At 39.9% G+C, this 27,472-nt stretch overlaps 1 protein-coding gene across 4 annotated transcripts in view; it reads right to left on the bottom strand.

The window, feature by feature from the left end:
* LOC120518538 (phospholipase DDHD1-like) overlaps positions 1-25,667 on the bottom strand; it is a 148,375-nt gene extending 122,708 nt beyond the window's left edge. For 2 of the 4 annotated variants that reach the window (XR_005631252.1, XM_039741381.1), the window contains exon 1: positions 24,509-25,659. Coding sequence is in view for 3 of the 4 variants with exons in the window: in XM_039741381.1 (XP_039597315.1) it covers positions 24,509-25,199 (691 nt within the window). In the remaining variant the exon portion in view is untranslated. Of the gene's footprint in view, positions 1-24,508 lie in introns of all 4 variants that reach the window. The other 2 variants (XM_039741383.1, XM_039741382.1) reach the window with 2 other exon arrangements.
* Positions 25,668-27,472: the final 1,805 nt, after the last annotated feature.

Genomic DNA, 27,472 nt, shown 5'->3' with positions numbered 1-27,472 from the left:
TATAATACATAAATATATAATAGTGATATTAAAATATAAATTTTCATTATGTCTTTGTTTTAAAAAGTGTGCGTGTCAAACTAGCAACCTCCAAAAGGCAAACTCTGGTTGAGGTAGCAAAGTATGCTTTCCTGACTCTGAAAATGTGCCTTAAAATGGCAGTTTTAAAGCTGTTCTAATAATAAAAGGAAAATGAGAAATATACCAGTTATTTCTCATCATGTTTAATTATATTATTATTGTTTCCCACGATGACTGTTTAATGGTTTTAATATAAAACAGCAGCACATCAGGGATCTCAAGTTCAAGTGTGGAACAGAACAGAGGAGCGAAACAATACTTTCTGGGTGCTGGAAATGTGTTTCAATCAGTTGTTAGTACACTTTTTTACCAAAAAGCAGAGCACTGTGGTAGAAAATATATGTCTATTTTAAAAATGACAACACAAACTAACAATTAAAAATTATAAAAATATTGATAGTGGAACTATTCTGTAAAACACATGCAAAATACAGACGTATTGTACAGTAGAATAATGTGTCTGGAGTAAAAAGATGACAAAATTAGGTTCCTTGACAATCAAAAGTCAGCATAAGAATTTTTTCATATATTTTGGAAATGTATTCAAATAGTGATGTTTGATCTGACAGCCTTATACAGTATATCAAAAAAATATAAATACATAAATATATATATATATAAATATATAAATAAATATATATATATATAAATATATAAATAAATATATATATATATATAAATATATAAATAAATATATATATATATATATATAAATATATATATATATAAATATATAAATATATATATATATATATATATATATATATATATATACACAGCCCCAAATCAGAAAAGGTTTGGACAGTGTGGAAAATGTGAATAAAAAAATAAAGCAGTAATTTACAAATTTCCCTTAACTTTTATTTCATTGCAGACAGTATGAACACAAGATAATTCATATTTTTTTTGGTCAACATCATTTGATTTGTAAATAAACATCCATTCTTGCCATTCAAGCTTGCAACACATTCCAAATAAAGTTGGGATGAGGGCAATTCAGGGGTAGTAATGAGGTATAATAACTAAGTAATGATGTGATTTGAAACTGGTGATGTTAACAGGTGATTGCAATCATGATTCGGTACAAAAGCAGCATCGAGGAAAGGCCTACTCCTTTAGGAGCAAAGATGGGCAGTGGATCACCAGTTTGCCACCAAGTGCGGGCAAAAATCTTTGAGATTATGAAGTAAAACGTTTCTCAAAGACAGATAGGAAGAGATTTGGGCATTTCTCCCTCTACAGTGCATAACATAGTGAAAAGAATCAGGGAATCTGGTGAAATTACCGCGCACAAAGGTCAAGGGCGCAAACTGAATGGCCGTGATCTCTGAGCCCTCAGACGGCACTGCATTAAAAACCGTCATTCATCAATAAATGATATAACTGCGTGGGCTCAGGACTACTTCAGGAAGTCACTCTCAAGCACTACAGTACGTAGTTACATTAGGAAATGCCAGCTAAAACTGTACTGTGCCAATAGGAAGCCCTACATAAATAGTGTCCAGAAGCGCCGTCGACTTCTCTGGGCTCAGAGGCATCTGGGATGGTCCATTGTGCAGTGGAAACGTGTATTGTGGTCAGACGAATCGGTTTTTCACATCAATTTTTGAAAGAAATGGATGCCGTGTGCTGCGGACCAAAGAGGAAAAGGACCATCCAGACTGTTACCAGATACAAGTCCAAAAGCCAGGGCCTGTCATGGTATGGGGTTGTGTCAGTGCCTTCGGCAAAGGTAACTTGCACTTCTGCGATGGCACCGTCAATGCTGAGAAGTATATCTCAGTTTTGGAGGAACAAATGCTGCCTTCAAGACGACGTCTTTTCCAGGGACGCCCATGCTTATTTCAGCAAGACAATGCCTAACCACATACTGCGCGCATAACAAAGGCATGGCTGCGTAAGAAGAGGGTGCGGATGCTTGACTGGCCTGCCTGCAGCCCTGATTTGTCTCCTATAGAGAATGTTTGGTGCATTTTGAAACGAAAAATGAGTCCACGAAGACCCCATACTGTTGCGCACCTAAAACGTTGTTTGCAGGAAGAATGGGACAAACTAACACCTGCAACACTTAGTCACTTGATTTCTTCAATGCCTAAACGTCTTTTAAGTGTTGTTAAAAGACAGAGGAACTGTACAAAGTGGTAAATGCTGTACTGTGCCAACTTTTTTTGAAATGTGTTGCAAACCTGAATGGCAAGAATGGATATTTATTTACAAATCAAATGATGTTGACAACAAAAAAAAAACATGAATTATTTTGTGTTCACACTGTCTGCAATGAAATAAAATTTGAGGAGAATTTATAACTTGCTTTTTTCTTTTTTTAATTCACATTTTCCACACTGTCCCAACTTTTTCTGATTTGGGGTTGTATATTATATATATATATATTAGTACAGCCTACCAACATCTCTGGAGTCCTGAATAACGTCACTGCTGTTATGTCTGCAGCAAAATAAAATGTCAGTTTAATTTTCAGCACAAATCTTTTAAGTACTGTAAACATGAGCTATACATTAAAGGCCAGCATGTACACATACACCAGACCAAACTGTTATTTAGATATTTAAAACCCTCTTTATAATAACAACAAATACAACCGCAAGAGCATTTTCAATAAAATGCTTGGCAAATAAAAAAGTTGCATTGCAATTTTTTTTTTCTGTAAGACCAGTTTTTTCTTCCAGGAGGAGCATTGAATATGAGAGGAAAACAAATGACATCAAGGAAGCAGCACACCCAAGTGATTACACTCTGCTGTTAGTTCTTGAATATGGAACACTAGAAAGAAATGCGGCCTAAAAAGGTGGCTAACAAATACATAAGCTGTCATTAATAATGAATTATTAAGCAGGGTTGAATACAAGTGTAATTGGTTTTCTATTTTAAAAGAAATAATTTAAAATCTCCTACACTAGGAAATTTTAGTAAATATATTGTGAAAAGTGGAAAATAGATTTTTAATCAATAATGCAAAAGTGCCGATTGCAAGACCACTTTAGATTAGATTCAATACATTTTATTAAGATAGTAAAAGATCTCATCTTGGCTATTGTATCAATGTCATACTTGTAAATTATTTTGTTTATTTGGTCAAATGTGCTACTAGTCAAAATATCGTAAATCATTTAGTTTACATATTTGGTCAAATGTGCTACTAGTTAAAATATCACACATACACTTCAAGGTATCTGCGAAACAGACCATGTGTGCTTACTCTCAGCTTCGCCAAAGTTACCCAGAGATTAAAAGCAACAGCATCATAGTTTGTGCAAGTTTAATGGGTCTGAGTCCACGTTCAAAAGGGCACTCAGGAAAATTAACTCCAGTAGCTCCTGCTGCACTTCACGCAATGCTAATGCATTATTAAAAGCAGGCAGCAATACAGTGCTTGTCACAAAGCTAACTGTAAACTCAATGAATAATTTTAATTAGAGCCATTACACTTGTAAAACTGGAGATGTACGATGCAAAAGACAAAAGGCAGAAAGTAGTGCTGCCCTTTGACTGAGGAACGTTTTGCACTGTAGGCTTTGCTTTTTGAAGTTAATTAATGGACCAAGTGAATGAACTACCACACTACTGTGTGTTCCAAATGTGTTAAAAGTTACTAGATATTAATTGTAATAAGAAAGCCAACATCTGTAAGAACAATAACATTCTCTGTGACAAACAAAAATGCTAACTGCACCAGCTTTTGTTAAAACAGTTAATCAACAGCGCCAGTCAGGAAGGAAAGCGTTCTCAACAGACCAGGGTTATTTACTGGCAAAACCTAAAAAGTAACAAAATGAATCCTAAGAACATTAGGAGAATGCAGAAACTCCACAGAGTCAACTCGCAGAGACAGTGGAGCAGTGAGTAAGCTTAGTTGACTACTAACTAGACATCACGTATCTTTACACAGAATCACAAACTTAAGTTGGCATACCTTTAACACCACACACAAGCCCTTAAGGTGAAGTGATAAGCTAAGAGGCTGATCAGATCAAAATTTATGCCATTCCACCCCACACATAAGACCTTAACACAATTCTGAGTCATGCTGTATCACCTTAAGTGGTTCTCGGATGACTGCACAGATAAGTGTTTTTTGCTGTGTGGACTTGGCTGGACAATCTCAAGCTCAAAATTAATGACGAAAAGCATATGGTAGGCTAACACTGGTTTTCATCCATGAAGTAGAAGTTGAAGTGATCAAAAAATACATGTATCTGAGGGTAAATCAGGCTTCAGCCTCATAAGCTTAATACAAAATGGGCCAGAGCTGACTGAAATTTCTGAAACAATTCTGCTCATTTTTCTGTCAGCCTGTGGTTTATAGTGTGTGGTTTTACGGAGTTGTATGAGAATGTGATGCATCAATAGTCTTAACAACTTACCAAAGAATGCCATCTCTGTTCAGCAGACTACCCAGGACTCTGTGGAGAAGCAGAGCTAACCATGTTGACTAAGCTACTGATTATCATGAACTACACTTCACACTAACTGTGTGGTACCCTGGTCAACAACTGCAGTATCTTCACCACCATGCTATTCTACCATGCTGCTCCTGAGAATGCTACTGAGGAGCAAGTCTTACGAGGTGTTATTTATTTCACTCTCCAGTTGTTTGTGTATATCTGACTGCTGTTAATAAGCGTAGGCGGCTGGAACACTGCTGCTTTCCCTTGGGACCAATAAAGTAGCCATCTACAAGGTAAACAAATAATAACAGATCCCTTTATTTGTTTTTATCTAAAGTACATAAGTGTCCAAACACAAGTCTTACATATCTCCTTTGCTCCCATGTAAAACATCCCATGGATGGTAGAAGAAGGAAGGTACCGATGAAATTAAAACTACTTCTTCTATAAGATTTTTTTTGCTTTCTTCTTTCTTTTTTAAAATATGGGAAAATGTTTAATATGTCTCATTTTAAAAGAATAAAAGAATAGTGAGATAATCTGATTAGAGCTTTGAGCCTCTCTTGTGAGAGTACAAGGCAGGAAAACAACAATCTATCAATCTATTAATCTGTTAAACTAGAGATATGAATGGGACATCAGATGGGCCCTTATTTGCAAATCACAACACAGAATTCTGGAAAGCTAACTGAAAATCAGTAGTAATAAAGAGAAGACCACCACAGACCAAAACCATTTACAAGACTGTTGAAGACAATGGTGGCCTTTGCTGAACTTGCCTTTAGCTGCTAAAACATTTCTAGGAGACAAAAAAGCAAACAATTTACTCTACAGCTTGTAATTAAAGAAAACAACCACTTCAATGGACATGCCATACTACCTCTGCCTAGATAGAATTGCACTTTCCTCAGCATCAACAAAGAACATGGCAACAACTTTAATTAGACATAAGTTATGAAGCCACTTCTCTCCCATATTATTATTATATGTAAAGGAATCACAGAGTTGTAGTATCATCATCTATATCAGAGACAGAAATCAGTCCACTGTGTTCCAATTAGAGCAAAATCCACTTTTGTCAGTACCACAGTGCATTGAGGAATAGGGAGGGAGGGGCTAAATAATCAGATAGCCAATAGCAAAAGCAGTCTGTACAGACCACAGCAGGTGGACTTCAATCAATTTCTAGATGTATCTCAAGGATAATTAAAGCAAACAGGATGCACCTGACCATAATCTGGAGTGCCATAGCAAAGGGTCTAAATACCTATATGAATGAAAGACAGTTTGTGATTTTTAATATCTTTGCAAACCTTTCTGAAAACAGATTTTCACTTTGTCATTATGAGGTATTGAGTGTAGGCGGATAGGCAAAAGATTTAAATGTATCCAGTCATATAAATGTATCCATTCATAATGAAATCTATAACATAATACAGTCTGCAGAAAGTGGAGGGGTCTGAATGCCTTCGGAACCTACGAGATATATACATACATACTGTAAATATTGTGACGTGTCAGTCCCTGTCTTGCACACCAAAACACAAGGCTGAGTCTCAGTACATTAGCAAAACCATCTTTATTCAGCTTGAAACAGGAACAACATGGTTATTTATTGTAGCGGGATCTACGACTCTCCTATACACAGACACAGCAATCAGGCAGGGTCATGACCAGGTTAATGGCCAATTAATACTGTTCCCTGTATTTACAACATTCCTTGCATGACCCATCAATGGCAGTCGCTCATAGCGTGGCTGCAATCTTTTGCCCCCAGCGACAGATATGCTTTTTTCCACAGACGAGGCGATCGCACTTCGGGACGCTCTTTGGCGTGTCGTCCCATTGGGAGGAGCCCCAAAAGAGTTTAGATACCTTACTCTTTATATATTTTAATTTGAGCAATGACCTGGCTCAACTTCTCTTTGTCCCCTCTCCTTCAGGACAATCCAATCCCAATCCTGGATCCGCAGCTGCGGGACCAACCTGAGGAGGAGGATTATCAGTGCCTGAACTGAAGGAGGGAGCTGAGGCGGAATAACTAGGTTTCAGAACAAATCACAGCACAGAAACTGCACTCGTTAAAGTAGTAAATGACTTGCAGGTAAATGCAGACAGAGGCCATTTATCTGTTCTCATCCTCTTAGATCTGAGTGCTGCATTTGACACCATTGATCACAACATTCTTAGAAATCGCCTTAGTCAATGGGTGGGCCTCTCTGGCAGTGTCTTAAATTGGTTTGAATCCTACCTGGCAGGTAGAAAATTCTTTGTGAGTTGTGGTAATCAAATCGCAAAGACACATGATATCCGATATGGTGTTCCACAAGGCTCTATCCTGGGTCCGCTGCTTTTCTCAATCTACATGCTTCCGTTAGGTCAGATTATCTCAGGTTACAACGTGAGTTACCACAGCTATGCTGATGACACACAGCTGTACTTATCAATATCACCTGATGACTCCAACTCTTTCGATACACTAACACAATGTTTTACTGGTATTTCTGAATGGATGAATAGTAATTTTCTCAAATAAAGAGAAAACTGAAATCTTAGTAATTGGCAATAATGGATTCAATGAAGTTATCAGAAATAAACTTGATGCACTAGGATTAATAGTTAAGACGGAAGTAAAAAACTTTGGGGTAACCGTTGACTGTAATCTGAATTTTAAATCACATATTCATCGGACCATTAGGACAGCATTTTTTCACTTAAGAAACATAGCAAAAGTTAGACCTCTTATATCATTGAAAGATGCTGAGAAATTAATTCACGCTTTTGTTTTCAGTAGACTAGATTACTGTAACGCACTCCTCTCAGGACTGCCCAAAAAAGACATAAATCATTTGCAACGAGTGCAGAATGCAGCTGCTAGAATCCTAACTGGGAAAAGAAAATCCAAACACATTTCTCCAGTTTTGATGTCACTACACTGGTTACCTGTGTCATTCAGGATTGACTTTAAAATACTGCTTATGGTTTATAAAGCCTTAAATAACCGCGCTCCATCTTATATGTTGGAATGTCTGACACATTATATTCCAAATCGTAACCTTAAATCTTCAAATGAGTGTCTCCTTATAATTCCAAAAGCTAAACTTAAAAGAAGTGGTGAGGCGGCCTTCTGCTGTTATGCACCTAAAATCTGGAATAGCCTGCCAATAGGAATTCGCCAGGCAAATACAGAAGAGCACTTTAAAACACTGCTGAAAACACATTACTTTAACATGGCCTTCTCCTAACTTCACTTTAACTTAATACTGATACTCTGTATGTTCAATTCATCACAATAACTATTCATAGTGGCTCCAAAATCTGTACTGACCCCAACTCTCTCCTGTTTCTTTTTCTGGTTTCTTTGTGGTGGAGCCTGCGCCACCACCACCTACTCAAAGCATCATGATGCACCAACATTGATGGACTGAAAGCCAGAAGTCTACGTGACCATCATCATCAGGTCCTTCCATGAAAACCCTAAATACAAAGAGGACTGTTTGACTTATGTTAGGTAGATTGCCCAGAGGGGACTGGGTGGTCTCGTGGTCTGGAACCCCTACAGATTTTATTTTTTTTCTCCAGCTTCTGGAGTTTTTTTTTGTTTTTTCTGTCCACCCTGGCCATCGGACCTTACTTATTCTATGTTAATTAATGTTGACTTATGTTTATTTTTTATTGTGTCTTCTATTTTTCTTTTCATTTTGTAAAGCACTTTGAGCTACATTTTTTGTATGAATATGTGCTATATAAATGAATGTTGATTGATTGATTGATAACTAATGAAGTCACTGCTTGCTTGCTGTGTTTGTGTGTTATAGAGTGGTAGCTACCGCCTCAATAAAAATGCTTGCTGTTCCTGTTTGAGGTTGTTAATAAAGCTGATCATTCTGAAGATTGTGACTCCGCCTCCTGTTTTTGGGGTATAAAACAGTGACTTACACGTCACCAATGGATCCCCAAGAAGAACAGCAACCCCGGGAGCAAAAAGAGCCTCAGATGGCCGCTCCTTTGCTGACACGACCCCACAATGTGCTGTCAAAGATGGCTCCCTCAGATGATCCAGAGTGCTTCCTATTCTGCTTTGATAAGATACTTTATTAATCCCAATTTGAATGTAATGCAACACTAATGCACTGGGACAGGGGAACCTGGGCAGCTATTTTGGCCCCGCTTTTAACCGGAGAAGACCTCTAAGCCATACGAAATCCCAAACCAATAGACTCAATGATTATGACCTCCTGAAGCAACAGATCAGCGATGAGCCCACTGGCCAAGGGATGCCAGTTTCGTACATGGTGTATTGATCCAGAGTGCCCTGTACGAGCACAGGTCCAAGACTTGGAGGACCTGATTCAAAGCTGGTTTCAGGGAGACACATTTGAGCATATGGTGGACATCATTTAATCAGGAATAAATGAAGATCTTTGTGATGAGATAATGTGGAATGATGTACATTCGTTGCTAGATCTAGTGCGTAGTCTGGAATGATCCTTGCAGGAAGACTCGAGAGACCTGGAGGACTGTATGTCTACCACAGGTCCTGATGAAGTCCGGTCCAGGAATGGGAAAAGTGCTGCATCAGGTTCAGGGGAACCCTGTCCAACCGAATTCCGACAATAGCTTAGACTTTGCTTTCAAACAGGCACTGTGTGTGACTCCTATTATGAGGAAAGAGAAGACCTGAACTTTAAAACACCACACTTTTGATCAAGGACGGTTTTGGATTACGGGGGGTTGGGGTTGAGTGGCTTGAACAGTTAGTGGTACCCAGTGAGAAGTGTTTTGGGGGGTCATCTAGGCACAGACAAAACAAGAGAGCACATTTCAAAATGGTTTTATTGGCCGAATATGGGCCAAGATGTGGAACAATAATGTATGGCTTGTCCCGACTGTCAAACAGTTTCCGCCCAGAAACTCGCTAGGGAACCTCTGGTACCGATGCCTATTCTCGAGGTCCCCTTTGAGAGGGTGGGAATAGATATTGCTGGTCCATTCCCCAACAGTAAAAATGGCCTTCAGCATATGCTTGTGTTAGTCAATTATGCCACAAGGTACCCAGAATTAGCTGTGAAGAAGCGTGGACTGTTGCAAAGGAATCACAGAAATGTTTACGCATATTGGTATCCCTTGTGAGATTTTGACTGATCAGGAACCACCCTTTATATCTCGTATCATGGAGCAGCTTTGTGAAAGTTTTGCAATTAAGCAGCTACACTCCATGGTTTATCATCTAAAAAAACGAATGGCCTGACTGAACAATTTAATAAGACTCTAAAACAAATAATCTTGACGTGTCGCCCATGACGACTCAACCTCATGGGGATACCGTTGTGCCCTTTCTCCTGTTTGCTATTCGGGAATCCCCACAAGCGTCTATGGGGTAAAGCCCTTTCAAGTTGCTCCTTGACCACTGTCCGCGCAGTATGTTGGACATTTTGCGGGAAGAATGGACAGCGATTCATGAAACACCTCTGGGGGTAGGTTTGTCAATCGAGTCATGTCGCTGCAGGAACAGATTTCTAGATTGTTCTCTATTCCTGTGGAGCATCTGCAGCGTGAGAAGGAGGCGCAGAAACCTGACTATGACAGGACAAGTAAACTGTGCAAGTTCAAGAAGGGAGATCGGGTTCTGGTGTTAATTCTGGCAGACCCGTATAAATTTTATGGTGAGTGGTTGGGTCCAGCAGTTATAGAAGAGCGGGTGTCCCCCGTGAATTATAAAGTCCAGATTCCAGGGAAGTGGAAACCCATACAGTTTTTGCATATGAACCTGTTGAAAGAATGGCATGAACCATGCGAGGTGATGGCCACATCCACAGTGGTCCCACAGGTGGAAATCTATTGGCGAGGATTTAACTGACAGATGAAAGATGATCTACTAACACTGATCGATAAGAACTCATATGTCTTTTTGGCTACACCTGGTCAGACAGAAATTGCGGAACACAGGATAGTGACTGATCCTGGTGTCACAGTATATGTGCCCCTGTATCGTCTTCCGGAGAAAACGAAACAGATAATTCGTAATGAGGTGGCCAAGATGCTCCGGCTAGGAGTTATTTGTGAAAGCAAAAGCGAATGGTAAAGTCCTATTGTCCTTGTTTCAATACCAGACAGTTTGGTTTGGTTTTGTATTGATTTTAGATGGTTAAATATGATTTCCAAGTTTGATGCCTACCCGATGCCCCACGTGGACAACTTGTTGGAAAAACTTGGATAGGCCTTGTATATTTCTACTCTGCACCTCATGAAGGGCTACTGACAGGTACCTTGGAGGAATCCAGTTGCAAGAAAACTGCACTTGCCACCCCAGACAGGGTTTTTGAATTTACCAGACACCCCTTAGGTCTCCATGGGGTACCGCTGACACTACAGCAGATGAGGGACCAGATTTTGCGTCCCCATTCGGCGTATGCAGGTGTGTATCTTAATGTTGTGGTAATTTTCAGTAACAATTGAAAGTCTCATCTTGATCATCTACGGGCTGTCCTTGGCAGTTTGCGGCTTGCGTGACTGACGACCAACCCAAAGAAATGCAGTTTGGGCATGTCAGAGACTAATTACTGGGTTATTCCATGGGGAATGGCCTAACAGACCACAGATGAACAAGGTGGGGGAGGTGCCCACACAGAGGCAGGTTCATGCCTTCCTCGGGCACACGGGATATTACAAGTGAGTCACTCCTAATTTTGCACATCAGGCCACCCCCCTTACTGACTTTACAAAGGCCAGAAAAAATCGTAGAGTTGTCTGGACCAATGCCTGTGACAGAAAGCTTTCGCAGACCTAAAAGCCACTTTATCATCTTTCCCGGTTCTGGGTAATCCTGACTTTACAAAGGAATTTAATCTGCCCACGAATGCTAGCACTTTCAGTTTAGGAATGGTGCTCTCACAATGTTTTCAGGGGGAAGAACATCCCATCACGTTTCTCAGCAGAAAGCTGATACCCAGGGAGTGCAATTATTCAACTATTGAAAAAGAGTGCTTGGCGATTAAGTGAGGGGTAAAGGCCCTCCGTTACTATCTCTGGGGACAGCGGTTTACCCTAGTGACTGACCACGCCTCACTGCAACAGCTGTACAAACAGAAGGATACAAACGCCCGGCTCACTTGGTGGTCTATTAGCTTGCAAGCTTTTGCTTTTGATGTTCCTCACCGTCCCGGGGCTGCACACACCAATGCTAACGTTCTCTCCCACCAAGCCGAGCCCTATTTGGATGGTCACTTTGCCCACACCGGTGTGGTCAAAGCTGAAGGGGGAGATGTAAGGTTTCTAAACTTTTTTGGGACTCCCCTCAATGACATGCCATAGAGCTTCCCGAAATGCGATCGCCGCATCTTGTAGTGACTCGCAGCAAAAGTAAGTCCGAGCAGATCGCTTTTGCACTATAAGTACCTCCCGTTGATGGGTAATGCAAAGAACATTATAAATGCAGGGAACAGCATTACTTGGCCATGACCCTGCCTGGTTGCTGTGTCTGTGTATAGGACAGTGGTAGACCCCAATATAATAAATTACAGTGCTGTTCCTGTTTTGTGGCTGAATAAAGTTGTTTTTGCTAAATTACTGAGACTCATCCTCACGTTTTGGGGTGCAAGATAGGGACTCACACGTCACAATATTAAAGCATGTTTTCTTCAAGGACCTGTATTTATTTCCTGCATTCAATTTTCAACCTAAATTGTGAACAGTCTCTCTGTCCCTGTTGCCGAGAAACATCTCCATAGTATGATGAACAGAAAAGGTGGAAAAGGAGTGAAGGATGCATTATCACTAATACAGAGGTGTGACCAGAACATCATGTGTGGGTGGGCATTTGGCTTGTCTGGGGGGACAACAAATATCCATCCATCCCCATTTTTGTTGGGGGGTCAAATAATAATAACAACATAGTTTTATATAACATATAAAAGCAAAAATTGCAGCCTAAATCATAACCTATTCAATTAAATTAACAGAGGCAATGGAACTTGTATTATTCTTTGTGAACAAATACAGAGCTACATCTTCAAGGTAAATATCAATAAAGTCAAATGTATACAACATATGAGAGCAAGAACAGAAACGTGGCTCATTGTAGTCATTAGGGAGGCTATAGGATATCTGTTTCCAATGTTAAACCTGGATATTATCTACAAGACCAGTCTGCAGTTACTCTTGGCAAATTCTGAAATAAATTCATTCATGTCAATTTTCTGTGATGTTTTTCTCATGTACCAGAATGACTAAATTTCTCTTCCATGAACGCAGCATTGTTTGTCGGAGTGAAGTGAGAATGCGGTTCAAAGTACTGTAGAGAAAGAGCTTTCGCATGCAGCTGAAGACACACCAATGGTGAGTGCTGTGACACATAGCGAATACAACATAGGGAAGGTCTCTTTGTACTGCTGAATGTATTTGCACGCTTCACACGGATTAGCATCAGCTGACAGTTTATTAATTAACATTGCTTTTGCCACAGCAATTTCATTTTACAAGCTCATGCTGTTTTGCTCTGTGCCTGCAAGTGCCTGAAGTGGTTTCAGGAGAGAATGATCAAGAAATAATTCTGATTTTGGCAGGAGAAGTGATGTGGCCCTCAATAATTCAACATTCTCTGAGAGAATCTTGTCTCCATTTCCACAATAGCTCTATCAAGAATGCTGAACATAGCCCTTTTAAAAGTCCGATTAGGAGCACTTTGTTTATCAGAGTCACCATGCCCAAGCGTAGACACAACAATACTATCATCAAGCTGTGAATTAACTTTTCGTTTCCTTTTGAGTGAATTGGTAGGCCTACTTTCACACTGAGAGAAATGATCCTACCAGATAGAGTCGCATCTCATCTCAGTCAGTGTGGCCAGTGAAGCTGTCACCACCTCCCCAGCCGTGCACAAATCCACTTCATGTGCCTGTAGAATTGCATTGGCTGGTTTCAGCACACCAAGAACATGAAGGAGAAATTTTCCTGTATTAAAGAAATTCTGCTTTTTTTAATTGGGTCAGAAGACCACATGCCTCTATGCAAATGTCAAAAGGGGCAGTGCCAACCTCTGCTACCTCTGAGAGAAGCCCCCTTATAGCTTCCTCATTGTTGACTTTGTGACATCATAATGACTGGTCCATCGTATTTGTAAAAGTCTTTTCAGTGTGGGTATATTGTATGTGTGTGAAACATAATGTCTGTGACAAAATGTGTTCAGTGAATTTGACCAGTCAAAGAACTTCTTAGCCAGAGGTTCTGATTCCATTACATGTATCACTGCTAAATGGAGCTGCTGGTTATAGCAGTGTACATATGGAACGTACTTGTGACAAAGCCTGGACACCACCCCTTGCCCCAGACATGACTGAAGTACCATCAAAACACTGACTTACTAAATTGTCTGGGCTGTAACCTAACTCAAGAGAGATGTGACAGAATTTGGTTACAAATACATTCAGCATCAAGCTGATTCAGTTGAATTAAGCCAATCAGGTGGTCTTCGGGGATGGAGTTCTGGACAAATTTAATCACTACAGACAAATTCTCAATGTTACAGCGATCCCTGGTGCCATCACTTTTAATGCAAAGTCCAGGAGAGTCAGCTTTTTCATATTTGGTCCTGATATCTTTTACCACCATTTTGGCAAGAGTCGCAATTATTTTTGAATTACATTGGATGTGTATTTTGCATTGTCTGGGATGTATTTTACAATTTCTGCAAGTTTGGCATCTTTTTTGATTGTGTAATCAAAGAACTTAAGGAAAAGTCCCTCCTCCCCACCTTCGTGATTGTGACCACGCAAAGCCAGTTCATTGACTGAAAGGAACTGAACGGCCTCCCCAATGCTTTTCACATAATATCTATTCTTTTCTATCTGGGTTGGACCGAGTAGTTGAGCTATACTTTCATCCGTCTCTGCCCGGCGCCGATACTCTTGCTATGCAGACATGGCTCTGATGTGCAGGATACTAGATGCGTGTTTGTGGAAGCCGCCACCGTGTTTTTCTAGAGCTTTTTTCCAATTAGTGTAGCCGTGTTTGGTGAATATGTCCTCGCGGTCCGAACTGGAAACACTAAATTTGTGGCAGGCAAAGTGAAAGCTGGCATCACGGACAACAGAATATTCAAGCCATGGTCGAGACTGATACCAGCTTCCACTAAAACATCTGAGTGTCTTTCAGAATGCGCGCTTGGGATAATTAATTAAAATGGGCTGGGATGGGCTATCCATATTTAAGTCAGGCAGACCGGACTGTATATTTTGTTGAAGGCAGAGGTTTGGAGTACCCGACACGAGCGCAGAGCTGGAGGATTGTGTAGGCTTATCTACATCTTTTGGAGTTTCAGTTACCGACGTGGGTATGCTGTGCTGCGTGTCTGCTTTTTAATAAGCCACCTATGCATAGCATTTGGTGTTACCAACCAGAAAATAAAAGAATGGAACATATACACTGTTTTAATTAAAGAATGCGGTCAACAGGTTCAAAACGTGCTGCAAAATGTGCGACGAAGTAAACTGTGAGCAGCACGGTGGCTGTCTAACCGGAAAGCAACTCAGTTTTGAAAATCAAATGTTATTTTTCGTCAGAGTTTTCACTGAACAGACAGAGCACTTCGCCGGGTGGGTACGGCTTGTCTCTGGGGGGCAGTGCCCACCCCAGCCCCCCCCGTGGTCATGCCTCCGCACTAACATATGTTTCCTATAAATTCTTGAAATATAGGAGAAACTGCCAGAAAATAATAGGTATCACTTCTGGTCATACTCCACCTGAGATTACCACATTTTAACAACCACCTCCTTGGAAGCGGGTGTTCTTTTTGGTACTGATGTTGGAAGAAGCAAGTATCCACATGAAGGCCTGAAAGCGAAAGAGTTTACTTTCATTGTTGTTACTAACCATTATGCCAAACACAGCAAATTAAACGGGGCTATTCCTGCATGGGACCCCAATTTCCACTTTCAGTTACAACACTCTCTGTGCATTTTGTTGCTCTGTATTATATTTTATACATACACATGGTCTATCACCATTCGTGAAAATTGTCTTTTTGTTAGGTCCACCACTCACAGGCAAATCAGTTAAACTGGTCTCAATTTCAAGACAGACCAAGTGTGCAAAACATACATATATCTCCATCTTTCATTTGGAGTGTTGAGTCATGGAGGCTGGAGGCCATCAAGGTAGCACCTGGCATAAGGAATGATCCAACCATGCATAGACAGCTTGTCCAACACACGGCACACTCAACTACACATTCAATCAAACAGGGACTATTGTGCCCAAATACTGACACTTCAACACACACATTTCAGATATGCAGGAAAAAAACGAAAAATGAAATAAAAGAAAAAAATACAGACGTGTGGAGAATTTAAAAACTCCGCCAAGACAGAGGCTGCAATGATAATACACATAAAAACGTATGCAATTGTAGTTACCTGTATATCGATGTATATATGTACAGTTTATACACACACCGTACACATACCGGTGAAGCAACCTGCTGTTCCAGAAGATACTCAAGATCGGATGATTGTCATAAGAAGAACAATCAGAACTGAGTGCTGTATGTTAGATCATTTTCATCACAAATCATTTGTTGAGGAATATTAAAAATGCAGCACAAAATAATTTTGAACTGAACTCTTATGGGGCAGCACGGTGGCATAGTGGGTAGCGCTGTTGCCTCGCAGTTAGGAGACCTCCCTGCATGGAGTTTGGATGTTCTCACCGTGTCTGCATGGGTTTCCTCCCACAGTCCAAAGACATGCAGGTTAGGTGCATTGGCGTTCCTAGTGTGTGTGTTTTTGTGTGTGTGTGTGTGTGTGTGTGTGCTGCGGTGGGCTGGAGCCCTGCCCAGGGTATGTTTCCTGCCTTGCGCCCTGTGTTGACTGGGATTGTTTCCAGCAGACCCCCCCCGTGACCCTGTAGTTAGGACATAGCAGGTTGGATAATGGATGAATTCTTATGGAAACATAACTCATAATAATTTGGAAATACCAAAATAAACTGAAGTTAGGAAAAAAAAAATCTTTTTTTTAATCCAAAACCAAACTTTTTACCATGGCTTTTAAAAAGAACAGCTTCCCTCTGGCTAAGGAGGCCTGGTGTGGGGTTGATTTTTTGGTTGGGAAAATGATCACAAATATTTACTGCCCTTGTACAGTCTGTTAGTGACATAGGCAGTTACAGTACTTGAGACCTGAAAGATTTAAAAAACAAATAAAAAAGATAATGCGCACAGGTACAGAAATGGCTGGAGCGAATCATAACATTTCACTGTGGGTCTTGCTAAAACAGCAGGTTTGACGCCTACACAGCCCCTTGAGACTGTTGCACTTGTCTCTTCAGTGAGTTGCTTGGGAAATCTAATACTTGATGACATACATTTTAGAAAACTGTGAAACTAAACTTAAGTAAATGTTCTAAAATGTATATCATAGCATAAAGTCAATGCAAAGTGCCCATCTTCGTCTATTTTAAGGTGTTGGACACACTTCATAAAGATGCCTGTCAGAACACAAATGATTCTGGACATTAGCAATAGCTTGTTTAAGTAACCATCTTAAAGGTGCATGGGCAGACGGTACAATAGCAAGACTGGGATTCCATGATGAAGAGTCACTAGCTATATAAGCATCTCTTGAACCTGAAAGGCCTTACATTTTAGCCAGAGAACATTTAACATGCGACAACAAACGCCACCAAACACTCCCAGCACAGCTTTAGCGTTTTACTGCTCCTGGCAAATAGTAGATTTTGAAAGCATACCAAAAAAAACGTGTTCATGTTGGCTCTCAAGAGCCTTGCTAAAGGTCCTAGCTAGGGCAAGACTGGACACAGATGAAAACAGTTTCCTTGAACCAAAACACATTATGTGTTTTTAATATTATATTTAAACAAAGGCAAATGCTGAAATGATGGAAGTAGAGTCCAGCAAAGAAGTGAGGAGAGGATGTGAAGGCATTCTCTCCTATGAGTCTTGGTTGGACTGCATTTAAGGAGTCATTTACTTGAGTAGTATTCAAAAGTATAAAAATATTAATTGAAAACACACACACACACATACATACAAAGATACAGTAGATAGATAGATAGATAGATAGATAGAACATCCATATATTCTGTCAAAGATATAAATACTTTTCAGTTTGGTAAAAGATTAACAAGAAGACTATAAATACTCAGTAACAAAATGTAGAAAATGCATCTTTCCAAGAGGCACAATAGAAAATTAAACCCTAGGGCTTTTTTTTTTTTTGTTTTAAATAAAAGCCAAAACAAATGTAAATCATACTATTACAAGCTGAGCTGATTTGCAAACTTTTGCAAAAACGTAAAAGCCAGCATTTATCTGGAATAGCACGTGCTACAATCACCAGGCCTTTTGACAATCAGAGCTCCAAAGAAAGAATCCCAAAAAGGTAAACACAGAAAAAAAAGACAATCCAGTCATGCCACACTACGTCAGAGTTGCATTCACCAGAAACAGAACCTAAAATGTAATATTCAGATTTGGGAAAACAACAAATGTATGTGCTTGACCTAACAATCATTCAAGGGTTACAAGAAGAGAACTTTCAATTATTACTTTCAGATATACATGTTTGTTTAATATTTTACTTAAAAACTAAATCAGTAAACTGACCATACTGAAACATAGTGCTATATAAGAGGTCGTCAGACAGCAAAGCTTTACATTCCCTTAGAAAAATAAAATTAAATAAAACAAAAAATATATAGAAAGAGGTTTTCAGTTTATCTTGTTACCTTCCACATTTGGCTACGGTCTTCTTGCTACTGATAAAACAGATGCTCAACAGGCTACTTAAAAAGTAAAAAGTCGAACCAAATCTAATGTTGAAGTGTTCACGAATGCCATGCTACCAGACAACCACAATGCCATTACAATTATTACAAATCTGAGATCCTGAAAACGTGCATCTGCCACTTGAACCACAAACAAGCACAGCCTGGCTGGCCTTCCTACTGCATGACATTCAAAATGCAGATCTGCTGTCTCATCTTTCTCAAACAGCACTTGCAGTAAATACAGCTGACATTATGATTGTAGATGTGCAGGCAGGTAATGGGACTTTAAAATGACAGGGTGGAATGTGTGCATTTTTCTTTTACAATATTAGCATCAATGCACAGGCAATAATAACACTTTCAAGACTATTTTTCTAGTGTAAGGACAAGCCAGAACGGTTCACATGTATTAACTTTCCTGGATGCAATTCTTGGATGTATTTCTGCATCGATTCCTGTGAAGTCTGTAAGCATGTCTGAAAATGAAAAATGTTCATTTTGTGGGTGCAGTGTAGCTTGTGAAGTTTTTTTATTTTTTTATTATTAAGCTACAGCACATCACTTATACAGCATTCCAGTCGAATGATCCATTTTAGAACTCATTTAATCAAATTCAAGTATGTGCAGGGCTGCCCTACACTAATCTGGACACGTCTACTGAGGCTTCTCATCTGTACTTTAGACAAACAGGTTTGGTTACAAAGGGACAGACATCAGTGTTAATAAGAAAAGTTCACAAATAATAAAATATCTACATTCTGTTTTCCATGTTTAATAATATATTCCACAATAACTAGTGAATTTCACAATTCTACATTTGGGAATAACAAGGGACTTAGAAAAGGTTGAATTTAAGACAAATCAGGTCAGACCCTTTCCCACATTCAATGAGATTTCATAACCAACAACAATTAAGCAAAAGAAATATTCTGGAAATAACGATACATTTTCAGTGCCTTGACTGCCAAAGTCCAACATCCCTTTGCAACAGGGATTATAACCAGGTTCATGATTAACCAATCACATTCCACATCATTCACAAGTGTAATGTGCTTTCACCCAACATCAACTGAAGTGATTCTGATTGGGCATAAACAAAATGTACTTTTAACGTACGATTTGGGTCATTTTTTCTTATTTTCACAGTACACACATAATCTTGCTCACAAGGAGCTAGATGAGGAAACATTATTGTTAGATTGTGCAGAACGGGGAGATAAAAAAATTTACAAGGCGTTACAAGCATCTTAGATCACAGTACAGACCACCAGTAAGAAGCGGAACAAATATGGACCCATTAGAATTTTACAAGGGTCAAAGCGTTCAAATGGAAATAAGTTATGTCAAGTAGATCTTCTTTGTTTTTGGTCATGTGTTTTGATAATAACTTCTGTGCATGTGAGTGGCTCCTTAAAACTGGATGGAAGTGTGTCTGTTGATAAGAACGGACCATCTATACCAGGGGTGCCCAATGCATTGATTGCGATCGACCGGTAGACCAGAAAGGTAGTGCAGGTAGACCGCGTTGCATTCAAAAAAATTTTTTTTTAGATCTTAGTCTATCATTTGCCACTTGATTGACATAAAGGGCGGCCAGTCGGAGATCTTTTTTCTTCTAACACACTGGTCATCCCACACGCACGATCAAACACGCGAGCTACTGCAAAACTCCGGCTATCTAAGTGATCTAGTTAGCCTTCCAGTTTATATCGACCAAAGAAAGGATTTAAAAAAAATGTGTTGGTTATGGGCTGGATGTGGAATTGGAAGAGGATTTTTTTTCTCTCACAATGTCACAATCGAAGTGTGTTTGTCTGATCTGTCAATCTATCATTGTTATTCCAAAGAAGGAAAATGTGGAGAGGCACTTTCAAACTGTTCATAAAAACTACGAACCTGACTTCCTTCTGAAAAGCGATCTGAGAAAGAGTAAGGAGAGGGAACTAAAATCTCAGTTAATCGGACAGCCGTCATTTTTCACTTGGCTGAATTCAAAAGCAAAAGCAGACACACCGAAGCATCGTTCTGGGTTAGTCACTCGATCATTAAGCATAAGAAGTCCTTCCAAATGGAGAGATGATAAAAGATGCCTTCGTTGAGGCAGATGGATAGGGAGAAATTCCTACTGAGATTTCAAGACCCCTGGCCGGAGAAAAAGGAGTTTCTCCTTGTCATTAAACAGGCAGTAAATGTAACTCATTATATATATATATATATATATATATATATATATATATATATATATATATATATATATATATATATATATAATTTTTAATGTAGGTAGATCATTTTGACCAGGGGCCTCATGTATAACGCTGTGCGTAGAACTCGCACTATAACATGGCGTAAGCACAAAAGCCGAAATGTGTTTACGCACAGAAAAATCCAGATGCAGGAATCTGTGCGTACTCCAACTTCCACGCTCTTCCGCTACATAAATCCCGATCAGCGTGAAAACTAACGCCGTGCACGCATTATGTAACGCCCCAAATCCTCCCAGAATTACGCCTATTTGAATATGCAAATCAATATAAATCGCCCTTAAGCGCAGCCTTCTGTGAAAAGACAATGGGAAAAGCACGGGGAAAATATAAGAATTTCAGCGAATACCAAGTGGAGGCAAAGGAAAAACATACTATTTGTTCAAATAAACCGTGGTATAATCAACAAAATGAAGTTGATTGAGTGACATAGCGTGTTGGAGAAACTTGAAAGCTCACATTCACAAATCGCACAGTTCCGGAAATAAAAAAGAAGTCACATATCAAAGTCGCCGTAAAAAGCTGAGTTGTAGCCCACTGTCTGAGTGTCATATGAAAGCTTATTAGGGTACAGAGAAAAAAGTACACGGTGGGGAAAAAGCACTAAATGTCAACTTTAATCTCGACATTTCCACTTTAATCACGTAGTTTATTTTGTCATTAAAGTAGAACATCATAAACTTCATCTTAAAATCGTTTAATTAACCAGTTTCTCAAATCACATCGTAATTAAAGTAGCACATTAAATGCTTTGTTTTGTATTTGATCTTCTATGTGCTCTATGTGTGTGAATCACTACTTGCTTCTTAAACCGGCTCTCTTCCTCCAACTGGGCACAGAATCCATTACATTTGTGATATTATAGCTCTCTGAATAACTAAAATACTGAGATGTATACGTGATGTCATTTTCATGATAGGAGTTAAAGCACGTTATCGAACATGTGTTTCACTTTGATGAAATAATTTATTGCAGCAGTACAATCTGGGGCGGCTCTAGGCTTGTGGTGGCACTGGGCAGAGGAAGAATCGGTGGCTCCTTCGCCTGCCCGTCAGTAAGGTAGCTTATGCACAGTGGATGGCTACGTCCGTTGCGGACACTGCATAGCCGCCTCGTGCTCATGACACAAGCATTTAACTTTTGCCGAAATTTGTCGCTGTGTTTTTAGCTGTGTTGTTATTTTCTCTTTCTGTTTTATATTCAATATATATTGGCATAGCCGTCACTGCAGTCAGTGCTTTTCTTTCCCAAGTAACCGATCGCCACACAATCAGCTCTGTAATAGACGTTAAGCCACCTGTAAGCTTAGCGCCGATTCTTCAAAACGTTTAAAGAACATTGAAATATCTTCAGTACATGTTTAATTATTCTATCCTTAACGACACTCCCAGTGAAGAATATAGATTATTTAAATGAAGTTAAAGTTTTATCTGTATAATTTAATAAACATATTTTGCTGAATTTCACCTTATAAATGATATCGTTTTTGTACCGCGAGGTCCGTACAGGAAAGGCTTTAAAACGTTTTGCAGTGGCTGAGACGGCGTATGCTTGATGCTGTATACTGATAATTCCCTTTCCGATCAGCTGCTGCTGTGATTCACACTCAGATACAGTGATATAAATACTCCGAGTGGTGCAGTGAGAGTAATATGGAAAAAGATGATCCGCTGTGGCAACTCCTAATGGGAGGAGCTGAAAGAAGAAGAAGAAAAATAAGAAGAAGAGGAAGGTGCAGTGAGAGTAACAACGCTAAAGCAGTTATGGTATTTGGAATACTATGGCTGTTCCCTCTACCATTATATTGTTACAAGTTAATTACAATCAGATGCATTACACTAATAAATAATATGCGGTTAGTTTCGGTGTATTTTTAAAGCCACGTCAGGAAAATAAGGTGTAACCACACAGGAACAGTAGCATTGCTTTGACGCTGGGTGCCGCCAGTCTGTAAAACCGAGCGGAGAACTTGCGTACGACAAGGTATTAGGTACCGTGGAAAAGTGCATGGATTTACGGCAAGTGTAGGTTTTATACATCGCGATTTGAACGTGGAAAAGTTCTTACGCAACGTTTCTGTGCGTACGCACCGTTTATACATGAGGCCCCTGGTCATTTTAAAAGAAGCTTGCAAGCCGAAAAAGTGTGGGCACCCCTGATCTATACAGTAGACAAAAGAAACAAAATTCATCAAATGCTGGCTAGAAAACAAGTCAGAGAGCTAGGCTAAAATGTTTTAAGCTGAAGACTTTATGAACAAGCAAAACTAATATTTTTTTTTAAAGACAAATTAAACAAATGCTCTGCATTGGCCTCTCGTTCAAAGATATTTGCTACCATGTGTCCAGTGCTGTCCGGATAGGGTTTGGCTCCAAGTGTCACTAAAGAGTTTTGAAAAATAGCAAAGCAAGAACAAGCACTTTACATTTTAGCTTTAAACTATGGTTAATACATAACTGGATAAACAGCAAGTTCACTTAAGCAAGCATTTCAATAAGTTTTCATAGAAAACAAGCTTTGAATAAAATAAACTGCTGGCAAATAAAATCATTAACACACTGTAGCCATCAAAGTCGGGGCCATGCATCCCTGAGCTTTAAAGGAACAGCGTGGGAAGATGGCAACCTTTGACCATTTGTAGAAAGACCCCACTGTAATACATTCATTAGAAGAGACTTTTTCCAGATTTTTCATGCCATTCAAAAGCACTTGGTAAAGGAATTTAATTTACTTTTGTTACAGTATTGTACTGCACAACGTGTAATAAGGATTCTTATCCACAATTCCTAAGGGATTAGTAAAGCAAGAGGATTTTTTTTTTTCACAATGGCTTACATCATGGAAAAAACCTGGTTTATCAGGTGGCTTGTCAGTTCCTGAAATGGTTTAAAGGATAAAATGTGGTGAAGCAAATTGTGAATCTAATTCTGATAACACGAATTTGTTGTACATGGTGGATTCCTCCCATAATCCGAGTAGTTTGATTTGATATTAAAAGTGGTTTAATAATGAAAAAATGCCCTGTCATATTGTGAAATAATAAATGTAGGTAGTTTCTAAAGAGCAGGTTTTAAATTCTTCATTCTCGTTTTTATGTTTCTCCTCATCCTCTGCCATTACGTCCCTCCCCTCAGCTTCTTTTGCCAAACACATGCACAAGTCTCCACAGTCATTCTACCCAATCAACACTTTACTTATCTTACAGAGTACTCTATGATTTGACTAAACTCTGTTATCTCTGCTTACTTTAAGGAAAAAAAACAACTTAAAAGTGACATCAGATGTTACAGAAATGTAATGTAGATAATTTTAATGCAGTGTCATTCATGAGAAGCAAGTGTCACTTTCAATGGTTGGAGGCCTCTCAGCCACTGCCCAAATAACTGCATCCCCAAGAGATTTCAAAAGTAGCACTGATGTACAATGCTTGAAGTCATAAAATCACACTATGCAAGAGACAAATATTTGTGGACAGTGACCATTCTATACGCATCTCTTAGCTCTTGTGTACATGATCCGGTTTCTTTAAATTAACTTCAAACACTGATGTCAACAGTACCTTGCTTAGCCCTAATGCCTGACCTATGCAGTGTCTATATGTTGTATTTGAACATGAATTCAACTTAAAATGTTCAATTTTATTGTTTATCATGATAATGTAAAACGTGGCAATTAAGAGTCTCAACATCTCCCTTCTTTATTTCCTTGCATTTAACTTACTCATTCAAGAACACGGCTAGGGTTTTTCTTTCAATGCCACAATGTGCCCCCAAACAAATTATTTCCAGGCCAGGTCCCTGAAAGAAGCCTTTTAATGCTAAGCAGAGTGTTCGCCATTTGGTCAATTTGAACGCCTTTTATGATGAATAAGCCAGTAATATAAACGGATGGATGACATTCGTGTTAGTCAAGCGTTTTCCAAATCCCCTTTACAACTCTTGCACACGGACAGAATACACAATAATGACTTACGGTTCCAGTACACTGGGTAGCACTCCTTCTCCCTGACGTCCACCTCATAGAGCCCCCCTCTGACACACACCGGATCTACATCGACGCTGACCGAATCCGGGACGAGCTCTTCTGCGTCCGGGCTTCCAGATGGGGCCACTCCATCATTCTCCATTTCTCCTTCTGATCCGTCTGTCACGGTCTGCTGGACCTTGGTTTGTGGGTTCAGCTCACAGAACTTGCGGTACATGAGCTCAATTTTCAGCGAGTCGTGGCCCACGAAGGGCTTCCAGGTTTTTTTGTCCTCCTTGTAGAACCATCTCACCTCCTCGGGCCCCAGCTCGGTGACCACCTCATAGCGGTGCCTCGAGCTACTAGAACGAACACGTCTTCTAGTCTCAAGCACGCTGCCGTCGGTCTCACCCGGCTCGAAGTGTGGCGGACTTGGACTACTGTGGTACGCTGCATCCTCTTCAACCTCCTCCTCCTCCTCGTTGTCATTCTTTTCTCCCGGGCGCAGCATCACACCGTCCAGCAAGTGGTGGCTGTGGGGGTCCTGATCCGTAGGCAATGAGCTCACAGCACTATGGAAGTGCTCCCTATCGTAGTTACACATAATCGCATCGCCGCCCAGCTCCCATTCACCGCCGGCGCCCGAAGGGCTAATTCTGTCGGAGCTGAGCAAGGACGCCTTGTCCGAGTATTTGTTCATACTTTCCAGACCGGAACACCAGAATTTCGTGTCTTAGTCACTTAGCTGCCCGTCTGCTCCCGTCCTATGCTAGTGAAACTGGTTCGTTTCCTTTTTTCTTGTGCAGCTGCCGGCTTTCTTTCCCCTTTCGTTGCCCTTCTCCCTCCCATCACAGCCACCACTTGCAGCGGTGCCAGTTCACAACATGTCCCCTTATCATACCATACATACACCACCGAGGTCTTGTCTTCGATTCCAGTCACCAACTTCACCTCTCCGTTTCGCTCTAACGGCCAGCGACCCCGTCCACAGCGCGTCACCTTAATTTTTTTTCCGTCCAGCGGCCGCATCGATTGTTACTTGCACACAAGTGACAGAGCACATCGGGATCGAGCCCGCATACCCTTCGGACACGCGCACGCACTACAGATCATACCGAGGCATGCGCCTCGTGACCGACTTGCGTGATGTCTGTGCAGATAGAACAGCTTGCGCCCTCTCGGAGACACTCCACTTTGGACTCCGGAGTTTACAAGTTGCAAATGTGGAGCAGATGACTAAGTTCAAAGGCCAAAGAAAGAACCTTCGAAGACCATGTTTTACCGTAAATACCGGAAAAGCAGCGCACCCTGTCTAATAGTACCGGTTTTTCGTGATCATTAACTTATTTTCGTAGACCACTGAGAGATAGGATTTTCGAGCATTTTCAGTAGTGATGTCATTAGCATTTAGAGTGGGAACGTTCGTAAGCCACAAATTACTATATCTGGTAGGGAAGTCCCTTCTGTCCACTGGGTTGAAGATGGCGAAGAGTCTCCTGAACACACGCTTTCAAGTTTTCATGCTCGGGATTTTAAGACCATTGGATTTTATACATTCATAAAGCTGCTGAAAAATATAGAAGGAGAAAGACCGTTTACAGCCGTGTTGTTTTTCTGATGAGTTAATTCAGTGCAAACGATGTCTGATCATAAAGTCTGATTATGATGTGTGAATAGAAGTCATTATATTGCAACATCATCATCCATCCCATTCATTTTTTCTGTAGCCTATGTGTGTATGTTGTATTTCACATACAGTCACAGGGAGCCGCACAGGATGGCCAGCACATTCTAGGATGCCAGTCGTATTGCAGCACACACTCCTAACAGGTCAGACTATCAGCATGTCTTTAAGGTTATGAGAGGAAAACAGATTCACCAGTAGAAATCCATCAAACATGGGAAGAATATGTAAACTCCACAAAGAAGTCACAGCCAGAAATCAAACTGGGTTCAACCACAGTGAATGGAACAGAATCTTAAAGGAATATTCCACCCAAAAATATCTTTTTTATGGTACTTACTCCATGCAATTTGTGGTGATGGCTGTGAATTTTGTAATCTCATGTATTCATGGAGAATGGACATAGAAAATTTTCTGACAGAACAGTACAGAATGATGACCAATTCTGGCATGCCACCAGCATACGGCCAGCCCACTTTTCTCATTTGCCCACTGCTTGCATTTTAATTTTTTCCCCCAATGAAAATGAGACTAAACTGCATACATGCATTTTAATACACATTTCTCTTGATTTAAACTTTATTACTAGAAAGCCTAATTTAAATCTTAAAAAATATTTGGAAGTCACATAACTGAATAGGGATTATACGGCGTGCATTTGTGTAAAAAGAATTAGAAAATAAGATTGATTTTAAATGTTACTAATCACAGGCACACAAAACATATGACTTATCTGGAGGCTATCAATTAGTAACTTACTCTGCGCTACTAATTAGAGTAGTCTTGGAGAGAAACGTGAACCATATCTCAACAAACAACTCTTTTAGGTTTTACTAGTGAGAGAAAACAAACAAGTGCAAAACATAACAGAGTCTGATGTCAGTACTGAATTTCAGTGATGTCCCAATGGCAAGTGAAAACCATGCCGCTGGTCTGTTAACATTAGAGATGAGTTTGCACCAGCATTATTTTGTGTGCTAAAAAATCTACAAAAACCCAGCCAACAAACATTGAAGGATCGGTTAGGACATGGATTTCTCTGATGTTCACAACCTCCAAATTCAAATAGTATTACATATTCCAACTTCTGTTACAGCTGGTAGGGTACACAGCTTTGTGGCTTGTTGATGCAACAGATAACAGGCCATGTTTAGGATATGGGATATTGAAAGATGCGATTTTGGCACTTTTGTAATAATCTAATTGAGGACAGATTCACTTGTATATTCAGAAACTGGAAATCTAAGTTTGGATATGTGACCATGTAAGGCAGTGTTGCTAAGGCCTTA

This window comes from Polypterus senegalus, chromosome 18 (genome assembly GCF_016835505.1).
Source record: "Polypterus senegalus isolate Bchr_013 chromosome 18, ASM1683550v1, whole genome shotgun sequence".
Taxonomy (NCBI): domain Eukaryota; kingdom Metazoa; phylum Chordata; class Cladistia; order Polypteriformes; family Polypteridae; genus Polypterus; species Polypterus senegalus.
Note: the sequence above shows the minus strand (reverse complement) of the source record. Positions and strands in the feature narration are given on the sequence as shown.